The 21,935-nt window shown below is 43.1% G+C and overlaps 1 protein-coding gene across 4 annotated transcripts in view; it reads left to right on the top strand.

Annotated features, from left to right (window-relative positions):
• LOC141145542 (cytochrome P450 2C20-like) overlaps positions 1–21,935 on the top strand; it is a 95,615-nt gene that overhangs the window by 69,207 nt on the left and 4,473 nt on the right. For all 4 annotated transcript variants that reach the window (XM_073632308.1, XM_073632310.1, XM_073632309.1 and 1 more), the window contains exons 4-9: positions 6,461–6,601; positions 10,487–10,647; positions 15,738–15,911; positions 17,069–17,210; positions 18,641–18,828; positions 20,012–20,153. In XM_073632308.1, the coding sequence (XP_073488409.1) occupies positions 6,461–6,601; positions 10,487–10,647; positions 15,738–15,911; positions 17,069–17,210; positions 18,641–18,828; positions 20,012–20,153 (948 nt within the window). The remainder of the gene's footprint in view (positions 1–6,460; positions 6,602–10,486; positions 10,648–15,737; positions 15,912–17,068; positions 17,211–18,640; positions 18,829–20,011; positions 20,154–21,935) is intronic.

Below are 21,935 nucleotides of genomic sequence, written 5' to 3'. Positions count from 1 at the left end.
CGTTGTGATCACGGACAGGTGTACGCAGATGATCAGGGACATATGATTTTACTGGGACATATGTGGGGGACAGGTGTTTTTACTGTGTAGTGACACTGTTTTGGGGACACTATTTTGGGGACACTGGGCCGGTGATCAGTGTATGAAAATAAAAAAGTTCATACTCACTGTTCACCGGCCGGCTGCAGCGATCCGTTCTCCTCACTGACAACTTCCGTGTGAGGAGAAGAGAGCCGATCGCCTAGTAACCGGCTCTCTATTCACATCGCATGATGGCTCTGGCAAGAGTGACATTATGTGACACTGGCTTTTTGCTAAAACATAGTGTATATTCGTCTGGACGGAGAGGGGCCAGCAACTGCCTGTCCCTTATAACACTAACCCCTTTGTGGGAGTGCTGCCCCTCAAACACAACTGGGACAGTACGAGGTTTTGGTTCTTCGCCTCATAATGTTCCCTTAGCGATCCCTAGGAGTTGCTACTACCTGCAAGAATAGTTCTAGGGATAATCTCATTGAAAGTCCTAGTGCAACATTTGTAAATACATCCCCATAATGATGATACTAAGGAGGAAGATGTAGATCTCACAAAAGAGGGGCAATGTAATAAATTATCAGAACAACCACACAGACAAGACAGACAAAACAGACCAAAAAATTAGACCAAATAATAATGAATAGTCCCCAAGTCTCTAGGAACACCTGGAGATTCATCTCTGTATTCAATCAAAGTGGTGTCTGGTAACTTAGCCTCTACTGTATATCCACCATTTTTCTTTTTGCATTAATATGAGAATAAAATCACTACTTCTTGGGGGTAATTTAAGAACAAATATCCCCTTGATTTTCATGCCCTCAATTTTTCCTCCATGATGAGAAGTAAAATGTTTTGCCACAGGAGGAGGTTTTTCTGGGTTCTTTTCTTTGATCCCTCTCATATGTTCACCTATTCAGATCTTTAAAGATCTCTTAGTTTTCCCTATGTATATATTTGGACATGGGCAGGTAAGCATATATATCGCTCTTGTGGTGGAACAATTTATCAGGCCCCTTATTTCATAGTTATTTTGACCTACTGCATCACTATGAGTCAGTTCTATTAACCAAAGGACAAATTTAACACCTGCCACATGGAAATATTCCCTTCAATCTGGGGTACTCTAAAAAGCCAGTTTGAAGTTGGTTCTTTTTTAAATTCTGAGTGTATCAGGATGGCACCCAGATTCCTTGCCCAGCGGGCCACCATCTTGGGAGCAGGTTCCACTATGTTGGTAAATCCAGGACTATTCATCAGGATCCCCCAATGTGTGTGGAGGATTTTCCGTATGGTACGCCACTGGGCTCCAAATGGTGTTATCAACCTCACCGGTCCAGATTCTCCTTTCTCCTTTTTTTTCTTCAATAGTTAGCAAGAGGCTTTCTGCTATAGCTGGCTACTCTACTTTTTTGCCTTGCGGATTTGTTTATAGGAGTACCCTTGTTCGCAGAACCTCTTATAAAGTTCATCTCCATCCTTTCTTTAATCATTTGGTTTAGTACAATTCTGCTTAATACGTAGGTGCTGACCAGCTGGGATCCCATTTTTTAGCCAAATGGGATGATGGCTATCAGCTCCAAGTAGGGTGTTAGCCGCTGTTTCTTTGTGGAACATAATAATTGATTTCAATGTTAATCCAGGGGTCAAGAAAAGAGATCTGTCTACGATCATACATATATGTAAGACGTATATTGTGTTTGCTATCATTCAACTGGCCTATGAATTTATGCAGATCTTGAATATCTCCTTTTCCACACCACAAGCACTTTGTGTATGTATCTTAGCCAGGTGTGTACGTGTCCAAGGTACATCGGCGAGGTGAACACCTCTTCCTCCACCCATAATCCCAGGTGTAGGTGTAGGTTCCTATGCCTCCAATAGAGGCATAGGCTGGCGCCCAAGATGCCCCCATTGAGGTGCCCTTGATCATTTGTGCACCTTCGGTATAATGTAAAATGTGTGCATATTGAATTCCTTCACAAGGAGATGTTCAAACTCTCCTTTGCTTAGAAGACCAACCTCTTTTGCCCCGTTTAGTCTCTCATTTAGTTCACACACTACGTCTGGGAAGGGATTATGGTCAAGTTTCATGTACATTGTCATGTCACCCAGTAATCACTTAACCTCTTTCATAGAAGTTTCATTCATTAGGACGATGTTGCCACCCTTGTCCCCCCACCCTTATAATAATGTGGTTTGCTTCTCCAAGATCTCTAAGTGCTTGTCGCTCCTCACATGGAAGGTTCTCAATACATCTTTGTGTCGGTCTGTACCATGTCCCAAAAGAGGCTTAACAATTTATTTTTTACTAAGATGTGGCATCTTTTTAGATCGTATTTTAAGTCCACCCTTCTTTCTTTGGGGTGTACGTGTTTCCATGGGATCTTCATTCTCCTCCAATAGAGTTTGGTCATCTACTTCTATTTGGGGCTTTCTGAAGGTATCTCTCCTTTTACATAGAGATCTTAAGACTGTGTGAGAACAGGGTAACCTCTTTGAAAACCGTAAACTCGTCCATGTTGCTAACTGGGGAAAAGGACATCCCCACTGCAGCAGGCGTGTCACAGATCAGCTGGGGAGCTGATCTATGTCTTACTGGCTGCATACGTGTTTTACCTTTTTTACTGCTGTAGGTCGGCTGGCACCTGTGGTTCCACAAACTTGTGTTCAGCTCTTGCTGCACTTAGCAGCTATGGGTGTCGCCGGCTTCACCTGATGCTTAATATAGCTTCCTTCCTGCTACTTCCTGTCCAGCCTCCCATGTGCCTCTCTATTTAAATTCCACTCAGACCAGTTTCTGGTTGCTTGAGCAATACTTGTTCCTGAGCGCCTTTCGTGCTAACTTTCCTAATCTGACTTCTCGTGAACTGATCTCTTGTGTACCGACTCGGCTAGTTCTCCTAATTATGTTGTCCACCCTGACCTTGGCTTGCTATCCGGCTCTCCTTTTGCTCCATCCTTCCATCCATCTGTGACTGCCAGTGTCTTTAGGTACTCTCCTCGCGAGCAGGGTGAACCTGGGGGTCATGACCTGGGGTCAGCACGCAGCTAAGTCCAAACTCCCGTGAGGGGGTCCCTGGCAGAATACCGGCTGGCCCTTAGATTCCACACCCCGGGGGATCCTGTGTCACCTGCTTGCCTGTGGGTTTACACCAGTAGCACCGTGACAAGGCATATGTGTCTTTGAGCCAAAGGGAAGGCAGACAAGTTGATCACCTTCATATCTGGTTCCAAATTAGTATCTAATCTCTCTTCACTCATTTCCTTTGACTCCTTCATTGTGACCTTTTATTCCCTTTTGACTTTTGTCTTTGTTCTTGATATTTTCCTGCTTCTTCTTGACTACTGGCATTTTTGAGGATTGGGGGCCATCTTCCCATCTTCGGTGTCTCACGCCCCTACTTGCGCTAAAAAAAAAGTTACTGTTATGACTTTACCCTCTTCGTCTGTGTCACTCAACAATCTTTCGCCCCCTAACCGAGATGAAGAATGTGGGCCCCGTTTCCTAGATCTACTCCTCCAATGTCGGATTGTTAAATCAAAAATCTTGTCCCTTTCAAAATAATTTAGGTCTTTTCTAAACTTAGACTGTTTAGTCGTTTTAAGGTTAAACTGTGTTCTTTCTATTTCTTAAGCACTTCGGTCTGCTTCTGAAATTCCTCCATTTCTTTAAAGGAGTCCAATCCTCGTACACTCTCCTCCATTTGTGCAATTAGCTCAACTAATTGGGCCTTTTCCTTCTCTACTATCAAATCCATGACAGCTACTCCATGGTTAATTCAAAGTTCCTTCCATTTTGGGAGGAACCTCTCATTATGGAGATGTTATGCTGGTATTATCCTGTCTGGTAAACCTCTTGGGACTATTCTATGATGAATATACCGTATATACCGTATTTGCCAGCATATAAGGCAACTGGAAATTTTCCAGTTAAAACATAGGTTTTGGGCTATACACACCGTATAAGACTACCCCCCTTCCGTAGCTGGCTTAATATTTCCTTCTTCTTCCTGGAGCCATGATGGGGTCTTGTCTTCTAGCCATTTTGTTTATCTGTCAGCCCGCTGGATGTGCAGTAATACCCTATGTACGGTAGCTTCGGCTACATACAGTATACTGCACTGAGCCAATCACGGCAAGCGATGTATTCTATTGACGAATACAAAGCCTGCTCGGATTGGCAGAGGTTGTAACATCATCAGCCCGCACCTCTCTGACTCTCAAAGCCAATCCGATCAGGCTTTGTATTCATTAATAGAATACATCGCTTGTCGTGATTGGCTCAGCACGGTATACTGTATGTAGCCAAAGCTACATACAGTATTGCTGCACATCCAACATGCTGACAGATTAGGGACATTCGTTTTGGGCCAGCTTGGCCCAAACCAACAAAATTTTCACATTTTATGCCCCGCGTATAAAACCCCCGATTTTTTTCGGGGTATAAAAAATCATCTATATTCGCTGGCAAATACGATATGTTTCCAAGAAAGACACATTCCACTTTTCCACATCCCACTTTCTATTGAGATGTTTTGTTAGTAACTTCTTTTCTTCTTTAAATCTATTTTTGATCTCTTCCTCTTGACTAGGGATGAGATCGTTCCTCTATAAGTCGCTGATCACCGCCATTACTAGTAAATATTATAAAACTAAAAAAAAAAATCCAGTATCTATACCAAACGCTATAAGTTTCACGCAAACCAAATAGTATAACTTGTTGGAATTTTTTTTACTAAAGACATGTAGCAGAATATATTTTAGCCTAAATAGATTTTTTTTTATTGGATATGTTTTGTATTAGAAAGTATAAAATAGTTTTTTTTTCTCTCAAAATTTTCAATTTTTCTTTGTTTAATTGCAAAAAAATTAAAAACCCAGAGGTGATCAATTACTACCAAAAGAAAGCTCTATTTGTGTAGACATGTGCAATTCATTTAGTTCCGAATTCATTTTTTAACGAATTTCAACAAATTAGTTAATTCGGAAATATCCGAATTAATGAAAACCCGTTTAACGAGTTTTTCCGAATATTCGTAAATTCGTACATTCGTAAATGCGTACATTCGTACATTCATAAATTTGTAAATTCGTGAATTCGGAAATTTGGAAATCTGAAATAATAATTAACTAATAATTTTAACTATTACTATTAAATTATAGGTATTGTAATTTCCTTTCAAATTTGGCTGTTAGTGAACGTAACACATACAAATTTATCCGAAGTTACAAATTATCCAAAATAACGAATGCCGTATCCAAACGAATGGAACATAATGAATTAATAATAATAAATAACAATAATAATAATAAACTTTTTTATTATTATTAATTATTATTATTAATTTGTTCCGTTCCATTTGTTTAGATGCAGCATTCGTTATTTCGGATAATTCGTAACTTCAGGTAAATTTGTATTTGTTACGTTCACTAACAGCCAAATTTGAAAGGAAATTACAATACCTATAATTTAATAGTTAGTTACTATTTCAGATTTTCAAATTTTCAGGTTTTTGGATTTTCAAATTTCGGATTTACAATTTTCCGAACTTTCTAATTTACAAATGTACGAATTTCCGAATATACGAATTTTCTAATTTACGAATGTATGAATATACGAATGTGCTAATGTACGAATTTATGAACTTACGAATGTACGAACGTACGAATTGCGATCATAACGAATGACCCAAAAAACGAAAGAGAAAATAAACGAATGAAACGAAAACGAACAAATTTTTTGGCAGTGCACATGTCTATTTGTGTAACAAAAATTATAAAAGTTTCATTTGTGTACAGTGTTGCAGGATTGCGTAATTACCAGTTAAAGTAGCGCAGTGCTGAATAACAAGAAATGGCCTGCTCATGAAGGGGGAAAAATCTTCCGGCAGTCAAATGGTTAACTAAAGACATTGTTGACTCACCAATATTCCCACTTTTCTCCAGAGTACTATGAATGAGCTTTGTTTACCAACATCAAAATCCATTCACTGAGCAAAGCCGGAGCAGCGACAGATAGCAAGGTGGCTTTGGTTCCATTTTATTTTACTTTACTAGCTTCTAAACCATTGAAGTTCAGCAGTCAGCACATGCTTACTGTGTGGAAGCGATTGGAAATTCTGACATCTAAAGAGAAAAAAGGCCAGTTGAAGCTAAGACTGGAGAGCCACTGGCGAGTAAGCTGCAACATTAAACATTAAAGCCAACAGCTATAAATAACTTCTCTTATTGGATTACCCCGGACATCATATATGCCATATACAGTATAACATTTGGTAATTCAACCACAATAACACAATATTCAAGATTGGGGTGGGCCACGGAGAGATTTTTCTTTGGAGCCCCATGTTCTATAGTTGCTCATCTACAAGTTTATGGTTTGCGTGTTCATTCTAACCAAATCACTGATCATTTTCTTCCTCAGATATTAATGGCCCCCGATGGCGTCCTCTTCGGCGCTTCACCATCTCCTCCTTGAGGAACTTTGGGATGGGGAAGAAGACCATGGAATCCCGCGTGCTGCAGGAAGCAAACTATATCATCCAGGAGATTGCCGAGACAGAAGGTGGGAAGGAAATAATTTAATTTATTTTTTTGTGCAAAATAAATTCAGTTGTCAGGATCCAGATCTGAACCTGGGATCCCTGCAGTGTCTGAATGTGTATCTTGCTGTGCCACCTGAAATGCTGGAACGTTCCCGGTCTGGTCCCAAGGACATTCTTGCTTTATACCTTGTCTCAAACTCTTTGCTCCTCCCATGAACTTCCTGATTTAAGGCACTTGTAAAGGCATTTTTTTTATCATACTTACCTGCTCTGTGCACAGCTGTTTGCTGTGGGGGCACTCATCAATGCTCGCTCCTGAGCTGCCTCTGTGTGTCTTAGACACGCAGTGTGACTCGGCCCCACCCCCACTCCCTCCTAACTGGCTGTGATTGACAGCAGCGGAAGCCAATGGCTCCCACTGCTGCGCCTCAGCCAATGAGGATGGAGAGACCTGGGAGAGCTTATGCTCTCTTGCACATCACTGGATCTGGCTCATATAAGTATAAAGGGGGGGAGGGGAATCTGCACACTAAAGGTTTTTCACCTTCATGCTCTGAATGCATGAAGGTAAAAAACCTTCAGCCTTTACAACCACTTTAAGCCATGTCGTTTCACTTTCTGCTTGCCAGATTATTGTTCTCTCCAGCTGATTTCTTGCTCCTTGTGTTCCTGCAGCTGTCCTTAGCTTCACTACCACTTGTTACTGACCCCTGGCTTGTTCATTGACTATGCTTCCGCCTAATCCCATCCCAGTTAGCCATTACTCATTACGGACCTTTTAGCTTGTTCATTTTAGCTTGATTAAAAGTACCATTTCAGTCTTTGCAGATGACACCAAGCTAGACAATGGAATAACGTCCTTACAGGATGTCTCCAACTTACAAGCCAACCTCAATGCACTGTCTAATTGGGCAACTGTGTGGCAAATGAGGTATAATGTTGATAAATGTAGTTATGCACTTGGGGGCTAAGAATATGCATGTATCATGCATACTAGGGGGAGTACAACTGGGGGGATCCATAGTGGAGAAGGATCTGGGGGTTTTGGTAGATCATAAGCTTAATAGCATGCAATGTCAAGCTGCGGTTTCCAAAGCGAGCAAAGTCCTTTCTTGTATTACGAGGTATAGACTCCAGAGAGAGAGATATCATTTTGCCCCCCTGTACAAATCATTAGTAAGACCTCATCTGGAATATGCAGTTCAGTTTTGGGCTCCAGTTGTCAAAAAGGATATCGGGGAACTTAAGAAAGTGCAGAGAAGGGCAACTAAACTGGTAAGAGGCATGGAGGAGCTCAGCTATGAGGAAAGATTAGAGGAACTGAATTTATTCTCTCTTGAGAAGAGAAGATTAAGGGGGATATGATCAACATGTATAAATATATATGTGGTCCATATAGTGAACTTGGTGTTGAGTTATTCACTTTAAGGTCATCACAGAGGACAAGGGCCATAGCCGAATGACGGTTACAGCGCGGACGGATAACTCTGGGAGGGAGTACAATGTCCATGACTGTCACGGATCGGGGTAAAGGGCCAATGACAGCGGCCCTTTACCACATGATCGCTCCGTCCAATGACTGAGTGATCAGTTGTCAACAAACCAGAGCATGTCCGGTTCAGCTCCTCCCCTCTCACCGATAGGTACAGTGTGTGAGTAGAGGAGGGAGGTGGTGCAGCAGTGCTGCAGGCTGGATCTGAAGTTCCCACAGCACTGATCTGTGCCCTTCCATGGCTCCATCAATCCTCATTCATGCTCATCCATCAATCCTCATTCATGCTCATCCATCCCCATCCATGGCTCATTCATTTCCATCCATGGCTCATTCATGCTCATCCATCCCCATTCATGGCTCATTCATGCTCATCCATCCCCATTCATGGCTCATTCATGCTCATCCATCCCCATTCATGGCTCATTCATGCTCATCCATCCCCATTCATGGCTCATTCATTCTCATCCATCCCCATTCATGGTTCATTCATGCTCATTCATCCCCATTCATGGTTCATTCATGCTCATCCATGGCTCATTCATGCTCATACATCCCCATTCATGGCTCATTCATGCTCATCCATCCACATTCATGGTTCATTCATGCTCATCCATGGCTCATTCAAGCTTATCCATCCCCATCTATAGCTCATCCATGGCTCATTCATGCACATCCATGCCACATCAGTGCTTATCAGTGCCACATCAGTGCTTATCCGTGCCACATCAGTGCTCATCCATGCCACATCGGTGCACATCTGTGCCACATCGGTGCACATCCGTGCCACATCAGTGCACATCCGTGCAACATCAGTGCACATCCGTGCCACATCAGTGCTCATTACTGCCACATCCATGCCACTACAGTGACCATCAGTGCTACTACAGTGCCTCACAAAGGTGTAATAGGTAGCCAAATTAGATTTGAAATGTATGTCCCTAGAACACCTGACGGTGCCCCCTGCATGTTGGCCCTCTTTATGTGGCCAGGCTGTGGAAAAGTCTCACACATGTGGTATCGCCATACTCAGAAGTAGCAGAATATAATGTCATTTTTGCTATGTACATGCTATGTGTTAAAAATATCTTATAAATTGACAACTTTGTGTAAAAAACAAAATGCGTTTTCATTTTCAAAAATGTGTAGAAAAAAAATGCCTCATAGAATATATGTTGGGGTCTTTACTTTCCAAAATGGGGTCATTTTTTGGGCATTTCCGTTGTGCTGGTGCTCCAGGGCCTTCAAAAGTGTAAGAGGAAATTAAATGTGTAATTTATGCTCCTAGAACACCTGATGTGCTCCCTGCATGTTGGGCCTCCCTATGTGGCCAGGCTGTGTAAAAGTCTCACACATGTGGTATTGCCATACTCAGGAGGAGTAGCAGAATGTATTTTATGGGTGTAGTTGCAAGTATGCAATGCTGTGTGTGAGAAATCACTTGTTAATGTGACAATTTTGTGAAAAAAAGAAATCTTCATTTTGCAAAGAATTGTGGGAAAAGATTACAACTTCAAAAAACTCATCATGCCTCTTACTAAATACCTTGGACTGTCTACTTTTCAAAAATGTGTCATTTGAGGGGGTTTTGTACTTTCCGGACACTTCAGGGCCTCAAGAAATGAGCTAGGCCGTCAGTTCATCAGGTGTGATCAACTTTCAGTGATTGGCACCATAGCTTGTGGACTCTATAACTTTCACACAGACCAAATAATATACACTTATTTGGGTTATTTTGTACCAAAGATATGTAGCAGTATAAATTTCGGCCAAAATTTATAAAGAAAAAATACTAATTTGCTAAATTTTATAACCAAAACGAAGAAAAATGCATTCTCTTTTCAAAATTGTTGGTCTTTTTTCATTTATAGTGCAAAAAATAAAAAGCTCAGTGATGATTAAATACCATCAAAAGAGTGCTCTATTTGTGTGAAAAAAGCACAACAATTTCATATGGGTACAGTGTTACATGACTGAGTAATTGTCATTCAAAATGTGAGAGCACCGAAAACTGAAAATTGGTCTGGTTAGGAAGGGGGTTTAAGTGCCCAGTAGGCAAGTGGTTAAGAAAGGTCTGGATTCTTTCCTAAATGTACATAATATAACTGGATACTAATATTTATAGCCAAAGTTGAACCAGGGAATAAGCGATTGCCTCTTGGGGGATCAGGAAGGATTTTTTTTCCCCCTGCTGGAGAAAATTGAATCATGCTTTATTATTTTTTTTGCCTTCCTCTGGATCAACTGTGGGTATAGGCTTGGGTGTGTGTGTGTGATTATATTATATTATATTATATTATATTTAATTTTTCTTTTTCCTTTTATTGGTTGAACTAGATGGACTTGTGTTTTTTTTTTTTTTTTTAGCAGACTAGCTAAGTAACTATATAATTTTTAAAAATTTTTTTTTAAGGAAAACCATTTAATCCCCTAGAGATTGTGGCCTGCGCAGTTGGGAATATTATGAGCTCTGTGTTGTTCGGGGAACATTTTGACTATAAAGACCCAAAGTTACATGAGCTGATGGCCTCCACCAGCCGACACATTCGAAGCAGTTTGTGTCCATCTCATATGGTAGGTTATCATTGACAGGATTTATCATCCTTATTATAGGGAAATTGTCGGGTGAAATAGTGGATGATGATTTAGGCACACTGGTTGCTATATGATCCTTCCAAATTCCAGAGACCTGATAACTTCTTGTGCTGTCTGTGTAGCGGTACCCCTCCATAGGGGCTGATGGTAATTGTAGTCCGTCTGTCACCCTGCCTAGCCAGGCACACAATTTTCAGTCCCTCTCAGACAGAAAACAGTCCATGCGCTTTGTTTTGTATTTTTATTAAGGGGATTAAACTTGGATGGGGATAGGGTAGTTATGAGATGCCCAGTTGATTTCAGAAATTGTTAGGGATTGAGGAATTATATACAACTCCTGTGTATATACACAACTTCCTCCAGCACAACTCAACTCTGGCTCTCACTCTCCAGCACTTGACCTGACTCCTGAGCTCACTTTCCAGCATTTTACTTAGCTCTTGAACTCATTCTCCAGGACCAGCTAGCACTGATGTCAGGCCCAAAGCAAATGCCCTTTGCAGGCAGGGACCGCGGGCCCCTATGGTGTAGCAAAAATGAAGGTAGTCCCAATACTAGCTGTCCACTTGGCTACTGCTCCCAGTACCACCTCTTCAGGCCCTGCAAGCCCTCCCGGCTGCAGCTGCCTCTCTCCACTGCCTGTGCCACCACAGTCCACACCACTGGCTCTGCACCCACCCCAGACTGCAATCTCCCAATCCTCTTAGGCATGCCTTCCCAGTCCTTCCCGACTGTGTGACCCTCGCCAGCCTTCTTGGCTGCAACCTGTTGTAGCTCCCTGGAGACTTTGCCTGGCAGTGCGCTCCTGCTGTCCTCTCCTTGCTCCAGGACACCTCCGTGTGTCTTGAAGGGTCCTGTCCACACCCGAGCCCCAGACCCAAGGTCACCCCCCCAGACTGGGGAGCTCCCTCGAAAGCCACAGCAGCTTAGCACTCCATCTCCAGCTTTCTCCCGAACAACTCCTCACCAGCTGGGCTGACCCTGAGTATTTAATGAGGCCTGGGCCCTGTCAATCCAGACTGGGGATTGGTCAGGGCTCCTCACAATACCCCTGGCAGCGCCACCTCTCCTCTCTTCTCCTTTCCAGAACTTTCCACTACATTCTGGAAAGAAGTGGGAGGTCTCAGTGATGCTGCCTGTGAGTCACCAGCTCTGCCTGAGTCACTCAACCTTGACCCAGAAGAAAAACACACAGGCTTGGCTGCCAGCCAAGCCTGACAACTTACCTACACTAGCAAAAATGCTATCTCTCTAGCACACTAACTAGAGGGTGCTATATCTGTTAGCACATCTCCCAGTCTTCTCTGTAGACTATACAAGACTTTTCCTCTGTAGTATTAAGAGTAGATCGGTTAGATGATCCTTAGTCCTAACGCACTTCCTGCTCTAGGGTGACAACACTGCTCCTCCATACTGTAGAAACATTGACATTTGCAAACATCAGGAATGTTGTAAAATGTGTATGCTGCTGCTCCAGGTGGGTCCACCACACAGTCCCTGTTTTCCTCCTGTGTATTCAGGTGCAAGAACCGCTCATCCAGCCATATGGAACAAGTGCAATAGGATCCAAAGGGCTGCACACTTTAATAATCTTTAAATCACCATATACAGCAAACATAGAACACTGTGGGAGCAAGGAAACACAGTTAACGTGTTTTGCACTGCTAGCGCTTATTCATGAACAGGAAGGTTGTTAGTGGCTGGATTACCAGATGAAAATAGAAGAAAAACGATTCACCCTCTCAGTTTGTCCTGCTGACACCAGGACAGAAATAGAAGGGAAATCTTATTGTGATGACACCTGTCTATGGACATTCCTACTTTAGGGAGATTTCCGTTCTCTTAATGTGATTACAAGACTACAAGAAGGGAAATGTCGTTAATAAGACCTTGACATTTTGGCCTTAGATACTAATATAATTTATTTTAGGAATTACACTAAAATTATTCATTAGGTTTAGGGGTTAGATTGAGGCTTATGGTTAGGTTTAGCGATTAATGTGAGGTTAATTGCTAAGTTTAGGGCTTGAAGTAAAGTTAAGGGTTAAGTTGCATGTCTAAAATGAAGGTAAGGGTTAGGTTTTAAGGTTTGAAGTGCAAGTAAGGGGTTGGGTTTAGGGTTTGAAATAAGGTTAGGTTTAGGGTTTATGGTGAGGGTAAATGTTACTTTTAGGGTTTGAAGTGAAGGTAAGAGTTGGGTTTAAAGTAAGGGATAGATTTAGGGTTTGAAGTGACAGTATTGGTTAGGATTAGGGTTTGGAGTGAGGGTAGGGCTTAGCTATAGTACTTGGAGTGAGGGTAATGGCTTAGTTTAGGGTTTGGAGTGATGGTAAGGGATAGGGTTAGGTTTAGGGTTTGAAGTGAGGGTAAGGGTTAGCTGCAGGGCTTTGCAGTGAGGGTAAGGGTTACCTTTAGTGCTTGGAGTAAGGGTAAGGGTTTAGTTTAGGTTTTGGAGTCAAGATAAGGAATAGGGCTAGGTTTAGAGTGAGGATAAGCTTTAGTGTTTTGCAGTGAGGGTAGGGGTAAGGTTTAGAGTTTGGAGTGAGGGTAAGGGTTAGCTTTATTGTTTTGCAGTGAGGGTAAGGGTTAGCTTTAGTGCTTGGAGTGAGGGCAAAAATTAGTTTAGGGTTTGGAGTGAAGGTAAGAGTTGGCTTTAGTGTTTTGCAGTGTGGATAAGGGTTAGATTTAGGGTTTGGCATGATGGTTAGGGATAAGGTTAGGTTTAGGGTTTGGCATGAGAGTAAGGGTTAACTTTAGTGTTTGGAGTGAGGGTAAGGGGGAGCTTTAGTGTTTTGCAGTGAGGGTAATTGTTAGGTTTAGGGTTTGGAGTGATGTTTAGGGTTAGTGTTAGTTTTAGTGTTTGGAGTGAAGGTACAGGTTGGGTTTGAAGTGACAGTAATGGTTAGGTTTAGGGTGAGGGTTAGTTTTGGTGTTGGGAGTAAGGGCAAGTGTGAGCTTAAATGTTTTGAGTGTGGGTAAGTGTTGGATTTAGCATTTGGTGTGAAGGTAAGGGTTGGGTTTAAATTAAGGGAAAGGGATAGATTTAGGGTTTGACGTTATAGTAATGGTTAGGTTTAGGTTTTGTGGTGAGGGTAAGGATTAGTTTTAGCATTTGGAGTGAGGAAAAAGGTTTGTTTTAAATGTTTGGGAGTGAGGGTAATGCCGCATACACACGGCTGGACTTTTCGACCGGACTTGTCCGACGGACGCCAACGGACCAAATCCAATGGACAATCCGATCGTGTGTGGGCTTCACCGGACCTTCAGCGGACTTTTCCAGTCGCAAATCTGACGGACTTTAGATTTGGAACATGCTTCAAATCTTTACGTCATAACTCCGCCGGACCCAGAAATCCGCTCGTCTGTATGCTAGTCCGACGGACAAAAACCGACGCTAGGGCAGCTATTGGCTACTGGCTATCAACTTCCTTATTTTAGTCCGGTGTACGTCATCACGTACGAATCCGTCAGGCTTTGGTGTGATCGTGTGTAGGCAAGTCCGGTTGTTAGAAAGTCTGTTGAAAGTCCGCCAAAAGTCCGTTGAAAGTTTGTCGAAAGTCTGTCGGACGGGCTGTCGGACTTTTGTAGCTGAAAAGTCCGACCGTGTGTACGCGGCATTTGGGTTTGTAAGCAGGTTGGACACTTGTTAATAAGTTAGTGGCTGGCCCAGACTGGGGGAGGAAGGGGTTAAACTGTCCATTCTTGGTTTCTGGGCTTTTGGGTCTCGGCCATCCCACCTTTGGTATAAAAAGGGGGAAGGCTGAGGTCCAGAGAGCTCTTTCCCACCTAGACTTGAGTTGGAGGAGGGACTGACTTGCCATGCAGTCCGCTACAGACACCAAAAGTTTTGGAGGATCACCAGAAATGGACTTTACCTGCAAGGACTATCACCTCACAGATGTATTCCTGGGCAGCCACTTACTTGTAGTTAATGCTAAGGATTTAAACTGTTCACAATGGACTGTAAGACTGAAGTTTTGTTAGTAAAAGTTATATTAACTGTTTTGAGCCTGGTCTGAAATTATTCAAAGGGGTACTTGATGATTTTGGCTTATTCCCAGAAGAACCAGGGTCTTGAAGTGGGTATGAAGTTACACTACACAGGTAGGTGTTTCAACCAGTCAATGAGAGTAATGTGGTTGCTAAGAGTAAAGATGTAAAAGTCCAAGTCGCAAAGCAATCTGTCCAGTTGTTAGGTGTGGTACCTGGGAGGGTGGCAGGTCCTCCAGTAGCAAGGGGGTCATTGCCTTGGCTCCCTCCTGAATGGCCTGTCTCCCATAGCAACCAGTAGCAGGCCAGCACTATGGAGATCCATGACCTATCCCCAAAGTATGGAGGAGAAGAAGTTAAGATGGAGCATGTATGAGGTCCACATTATGTGCTTGGCGGGACCCCATTCTGTTACTGGGTGGATGTAAGAGGTATGCTGGACTGATGGAGTGGGAACAGGCATTTCTACTGCCCACAGTGATGGCTCATCTGAGTTGGGGAACTGCCTTAATATTAGACTTTTCACATGACCACAGTCTCCGCCTGGTCCCGGGCATTGATGAGCACACTCCGGGCATAACGTTAGCCCAACGTGCATGGGCAAAGTGAGGCCCCCGCCCACAGGTTAGCTTTTGTGTGTGGAGTAAGGGTAAGGGTGACATCTAGTGACATCTGTTTAGGTGATAATTTCCTCTCCCTTTTGAATAGATTTTCAATCACGTAAGGCAGTAAGGAGAGATCTCTCTAATAGGGGTCAGACAACAAAAAAACTGACATGAAGAATAACCCTTCCCTACTTCAGCAAAAGCAAAAGAAAAAAAAAGTTTTGGCTTTAGAAACTGTATACTGTAAAGTGTAACTGCACATTTAGTCAAGTACATTCTATTTAACTCTTCACCCTGTCCCCGGATTTGCTCAACTTCCAATGATCCAGCGAGTCAGCCACTATGCAGGCATTTAATCTTTGTGAGATTATTGGATATGTTTACAGAAAAGGCTCTTCCACTGAAAACACTCCAGAGTTCCACATCAAGACATTCATTGTTTTCTCTCTCTCTCTTTTTATTGCCACTGGTCAGTTCTGCAATGTCTTCCCGATCCTCCTCAAACTGCCAATATTGCCAAAGATCCTCTTTAAAGAAAGGACCTACCTGCAGAGATTTTTGCTAAAATACATCGAGGAGCACAAGCGCACATTGAAGCCTGAGGCCCCCCAAGATTTTATCGATCATTTTCTGCTCAAGATGAAAGAGGTGCTTATACTAAAGATAACATTTTAAAGTGCTTTGCCTCTTCTCCCTTCTTTTCTAATCACTTCCTCTACTTTTGCTTTTCTTTTTCTTTTTCCTCTCTTCTCCCCTTGCTTTCCTTTCATATCCACCCAATCTACATCTCCTCTTCTTTCATTTCTCCCCCACTTCTCTTCTACTTTCTTCTCCTCCTTCTTTTTCTCCCTCTTCTTCTCCTCCCCTCCACTATTCTCTGTTTCCTCTTCTCTTCCTCTTCTCTCCTCTACTTCTCTTCACGTCTCTTCTCCAACTTCCTTTCATTCTCTGCACATCTTTTCCTCCTCTCCTCTTCCTCACCTTTTCTATCCACCCAGTCTAACTCTCTTCTCCTTTCCTTCACTTCTCTACCTCCCTTCTCTCCCTTTCTTCTCCTCCTCTATTCTGTTTCTTCTTCTGTTCTGTCTCTCCTCTGCTTCTCATTTCTCCTCTCCATCTCCCTCCCCTTCTCTTCACCTCTCTTCTTCCTCTCCCTTTCTATCCACCCCATTCTACCTCTCCTTCACTTCTTCTTTCCTCTCACTCTTCTTCTCCTACTTTTTCTCTTCCTCTTTTTTTGTCTGCTTCTCATAACTTCTCCATCTTCCTCTGCTTCTCTTTGCTTTTTCCCTTCCTGTCATCTTCCTCTCCTTTTTTTCTCTTCTCCCTCTCTTCTGCTTGTCCTCTCCCTATCCTCTTCTCTCCCTTTCTTCTCCTATTTTCTCTTTCTTTCCCTATTCTGCTCTTTTGCTTTCCTTTTCGTCTTCTCTTCCCTTTCTTTCTTATGCTTCTCCTGTCCATCTCCTTCTCCCTCTCCTCATCCTCTCATTTTCTTCTCTTTTCATCCCTTCGCCTTTTCCCTTTCTCTCCTCCTCCTCTCCTCCCTCTCATCTTCTCCTGTTCTCTTGCCTACCCCCCCCCCCCCCATCTGCTCCTCTACCTCCTCATCTCCTCCCTACAGCAAATGAACCAACAAATTGCACATTCAAAGCACAAAATTAGGTGTAAACTTGAATAAAAATGTGCTTAAGCTCATGCATGTAAAAAACATTGGGCGGACGTATTAAAGGGCCCTTAATTTCCTTACGGTTGTAGTGTTTATTTTGTGCAGTTATCTGACCATGGTTCTCTCTGTGTCCACTCAGGAGGAGCATGAAGAGGACCCAGATTTCTGTGATTTGAGTCTCCTGAATGTCCTGGTGGGACTGTTGGCAGCAGGTTCTGAGACCACCGCTTCTACCCTGAAATTCTGCCTGGCCTTCATGGCCCACTATCCTGATGTCCAGAGTAAGATCAATAATAGCCTGTGCAGCATGGTCTGTAGAAGAGTTGTTATTCTTGTTACTTCCTGCGGTAGTAGTGATAAGAAATGTACCCAAAATTAACACAGACATTCATATAACACCTGGCAGAACCCATCCATAAGAAAGTTTGGGAAAAGTAAAAAATGACTTATGCATGCATGGATGGGCCTTCCATCTGTGTGCCTCAGTAGAAATTGAGATTCATTCGTCTAGGATACATTTTTCCAGTCTTATGTCCAGTTTTGTTGATCCTGTGCAGTGGGCACAGTATTGGATGGGTTCCTCCTCTTGACTGATAGGAGTGGAACCCATTGTGGTATTCTGCTATTGTAGCCCATCGACTTCAAAGTTCAATGTGTTGTCCATTCTGAGATGCATTTCTGCTCTCCAGTCCATTCTTCTCTAACCTCTCACCAGCAAGGTCTTTCTGTCTGCATAACTGCCTATCAAGGGATGTTTTTGGTTTCCTTACCAATAAGGTAAGTAAGTAAAATCTAGACCAACAATACAAACAGCAACTGACCCAACCTATAACTGGCCTCAACAGCAAGGAGCACATGGAATAAAGAAATATTCCCAGCTCAACTTACCGACCAGCCTGCAATGAACTGAACTGTCCCGTCTAACAGTTCACATTAAAAACAGGTGTTTAGTTTGGACACGTTTGCAAATACATGCATAAGCTGCAGAGGCTATGCAAGGCACCCCAATATTATCAGCCGTCCTAACACTATAAATTTGACAGCCTCCATAGTTGGAGCACACATATAATAATGGATGGATTGAGGGCAGGTTTGCCTGGAGGGGCCCACTCCTCCTTAAAGGCACAGGGATGCACTGGACACCCAGCAGATGGCACAATGGCAGCAAAAGTGTCCAGTGTGCCCTCCCACCAGTTTTAGGTTGGGGCAGTTGCCGTTTGTTTGCACTGTTGGTTATTTGGATGCAGGAATACAGACAGCAATAAAAACCCGACAGGAACTCTAAACCCTCTCCCATCTATCTAAAACTCAATTAAACATTTTGCCTCCAGTTTTACTTTATTGAACTTGCTTAACCTGTAGCTACATGATTTTATGCATTTCTGTGCTGCTTCACTGATTTAGATAAATGCATGAATAGGTAGGGGTACAGGTGTTCCTAATAATATTGCGCAAAGTATATCTAGGCATGTTTATGGCACCCAAAGGCCACTGAATTAGGTAATGCAAACCCTCAAATGCCCCTCTTTTGCACTCTAAAATCGTGAGACCATCTCTGGTCAACGACGCCTTCGCTTTCAGCAAGATTCAGTATTGGTTTGCAGGTGCAGCAACATTTCTGAAAAAGTAGGGTGTCTTCTTAAAGGTTATATATGCTCATTAAACCTCAGAATGTGGAACATACAAATCTTCTTCTATATTCTCCTTTCAGTGAAGGTCCAGCATGAGATTGATGACTTGTTGCAGTCACAGCGTCTACCTGGGATCGAAGACAGACTACAACTGCCATACACCAATGCAGTAATCCATGAAATACAGAGAGTGTTAGACTTGGCCCCAACTGCTCTCTTCCACGCTGTGACCAAAGACATCCAGTTTCGTGGATACACCCTCCCAAAGGTACCTGACTACAGTGACAAAGAAAGGTGGTGGAAAGCAAGGAGGCATTACAGTCTGGGAAGAGAGGTCTCATAGAGAGCAGTTAATAATACACCAATCAACCATGACATTATGACCACCCACCTGATATTGAGTAAGTCCCCCTTTTGCCACCAAAACAACCCTGACCCAGCAAGGCATGGACTCCACTAGATAAAACATCATACTGCCTCTGCCGGCGTGTCTTCTTCCCATACTGCATCCTGGTACCATCTCTTCCCCAGGTAAGCGACACACATGCACCCGGCCTTCCACATGATTTAAAAGAAAACGTGATTCATCAGACCAGGCCACCTTCTTCCATTGCTTCATGGTTCAATTCTGATGCTCACGTGGCCATTGTAGGTGCTTTTGGCTGTGGACACAGGTTAGTATGGGCACCCCAACCGGTCTGTGGCTACGCAGCCTCATACACAACAAACTGCGATTCCCTGTGTGTTCAGACACCCTTCTATCAGAACCAGCATTAACTTTTTAAGCAATTTGAGCTCTCCTATTGGATCAGACAATATGGGTCACCGTTTGCTCCCCATGTGCATCAATGAATCTTGGCTGCTCATGACCCTATTGCTGGTTTTCCTTCCTTGGACCAGGTTTGGTTGGTCCTGACCACTGCAGACCGGGAACATCTCACAAGAGCTGCAGTTTTGGAGCTGCTCTCACCCAGTCATCTAGCCATTACAATTTGTCCCTTGTCAATGTCACTCAATTCTTTTGCTTGCCCATTTTTTCTGCTTTCAACGCATCAAATGCACTAACTGCCTAATATATCCCACCCACTTTCCGGTGCCACTACATAATCCATGTTGTTCACTTTAACTATCAGTGGTCACATTTATAGGTAATCAGTGTATACAAAATCAAATTTCATGTAGCAAGTTAATTCTGAGTTTGCTTCTTTTATTATGCACCAGAATGTAATATACAGCGTTGTAGAAAAGGGAGTGAGAAACAATTCTCTTTCTGCTCAGGCACCTGTCTATTCCCTAGTCATTCATTACATTACACTGACATTCACAGTAATATACAAATGGTTTGAGTATTCAGCTTGTCACAGCCTCTGACATGATAAAGTCGATGCTGAGCCTGTATGATGAGATTTGTACTCATGTATAACAGTAACTCTGTCTCTCTCCTTTACCAGGGCACCATCGTCACCCCGTTCCTGACGTCGGTGCTTAATGATCCCTTGCAGTGGGAGACGCCGGAACAATTCAACCCCGGGCACTTCCTGGATGAGGAGGGCCAGTTCCGCAAACGGGCGGCCTTCATGCCATTCTCAGCTGGTGAGAGATTCATACCATTAGGCCTTCACCATAACAATTATACCTAAAATCCCAAAAATGCACAGGTAGGGAACAATCTTCTGGCCCAGATCTTATTCTTCCTCATGCATGGGGTTGATGTAAAGTGGCACCAGCACCAAAAAAAGTCCCCCTGCTGCCAGTAAAGTGCTGTTCTAGGGACACCTTTTTTCCTGATAAATGCACAGTAGGATATTTTCAACTCCTCTCATTGTCTTCCATAACCTGTGAGGGTCAAGAAACCGCTCCATGACATCAGCCCCTCAGCTGTTCTCACATCTCATCCTTGTTCCTCACATCCTTCTAAAAGTGCCCCTCACTACCACCCTCTGCACTTCCCAGGACTCACATCTTGGTGTTAATCTAACGGACTGATTTTTTCCAGTGATTGGTTTTATTTCAAGTTGAGATAAAGTTGCAATGAATTCATACATGTTGTAGAACATATTGGGGGAGATGTACTAAAACCGGAGCACCCAGAATCTTGTTCAGCTGTGCATGGCAGCAAATGAGCTTCTTACTTCAGCTTGTTCAATTAATGCGGTTGTATACCCACTGACAATTTTTTTTTTTTTATACCCCTGTAAGGCAAAAGGCATAATGAGCTAGTATGCACCGCATACTAGCTCATTATGAAATACTTACCTTAGAACGAGGCGTCGGTATCTTACCTGGTCCACGCCGAGGTAGCTGACATGTTGCCTCGGCGTGTCTTCCGGGTATCGCGGCTCCAGCGCTATAAGTGGCCGGAGCCGCAATGTCATCACTCCCGCGCATGCGCGCGGGAGATTTCTTTCCCGGCAAGGTCCGGCATCTGCCGGGCCTTCAGCCGAGAATCCCCTGTGGGCATGCGCCGCTGCAGTCAGCGGCTCATAGCAAGGGGAATATCTCCTAAACCGTACAGGTTTAGGAGATATTTTTTTTACCTAGAGGTAAGCCTTATTATAGGCTTACCTGTAGGTAAAAGTTAAAAAATTGACTATACAACCGCTTTAAGCTTTGACAATAAAACCTGGAAGCCGGTTGGTTTCTATGTAGAGCTGCACCAGATTTAGTAAAACGCCCCCATTGTGTGTTTGCTGGATTCTGGGAGATCTGGCGGTACATAGGCTTCTTTAAGTCAACTACACAATTACATTTTTGTTTGATGTTCAAAGCTTTGACCATCCACCCCTCCGAAAAAAAGATCCACTACAATGTTTTCTCCTCGTCTCAGATAATGTCACCAGTGAAAGAATGACTTTTGTCCCCCCCCCTATTCCCATCCCCAATATGCAGCAAATTACTTTAAATAATATGGAACCTTCAAAGTCCCTTGGAGTATGTTGGATTTTTACTGATCTTCCAATAAAAATCTTTTGTGGACTTTATACAGCTGGATTGGCACTTTTCTCCTTGTATATAAAGTAGATCTTAGATATAAGCTGCCCATTGTTCTCCAAAGAGCCTACTAAGGAAACATGCTCCCTTTTCCCCTTCTTTCCTTATTCACCAATGTGTAAGGGGCATTGTTCTGCCCACTGAATCCCAACTTAGACGATTTCTTGGATTGGATTGTATTTTCATCAGGGAAAAAAAAATGCAGTGGCCTTCAGTTTTTCCTGCACTCACTGAGCACCCTCAAGCTGAAAGAAGCTTCTCTAACCCTCAGGAACCATTTAAAGCCCACTGCACTCTTTAAGATGACTAACTTTAAAAACCACCTTTAACATGGCCTTTCACATTGACTCCAGTGGCCAATGGCCCAAACCTTACATACTGATT

Source organism: Aquarana catesbeiana, linkage group LG05 (assembly GCF_042186555.1).
Source record: "Aquarana catesbeiana isolate 2022-GZ linkage group LG05, ASM4218655v1, whole genome shotgun sequence".
NCBI lineage: Eukaryota > Metazoa > Chordata > Amphibia > Anura > Ranidae > Aquarana > Aquarana catesbeiana.
The sequence above is the reverse complement of the archived record's forward strand: the minus strand, read 5'-3'. Positions and strand labels throughout refer to the sequence as shown.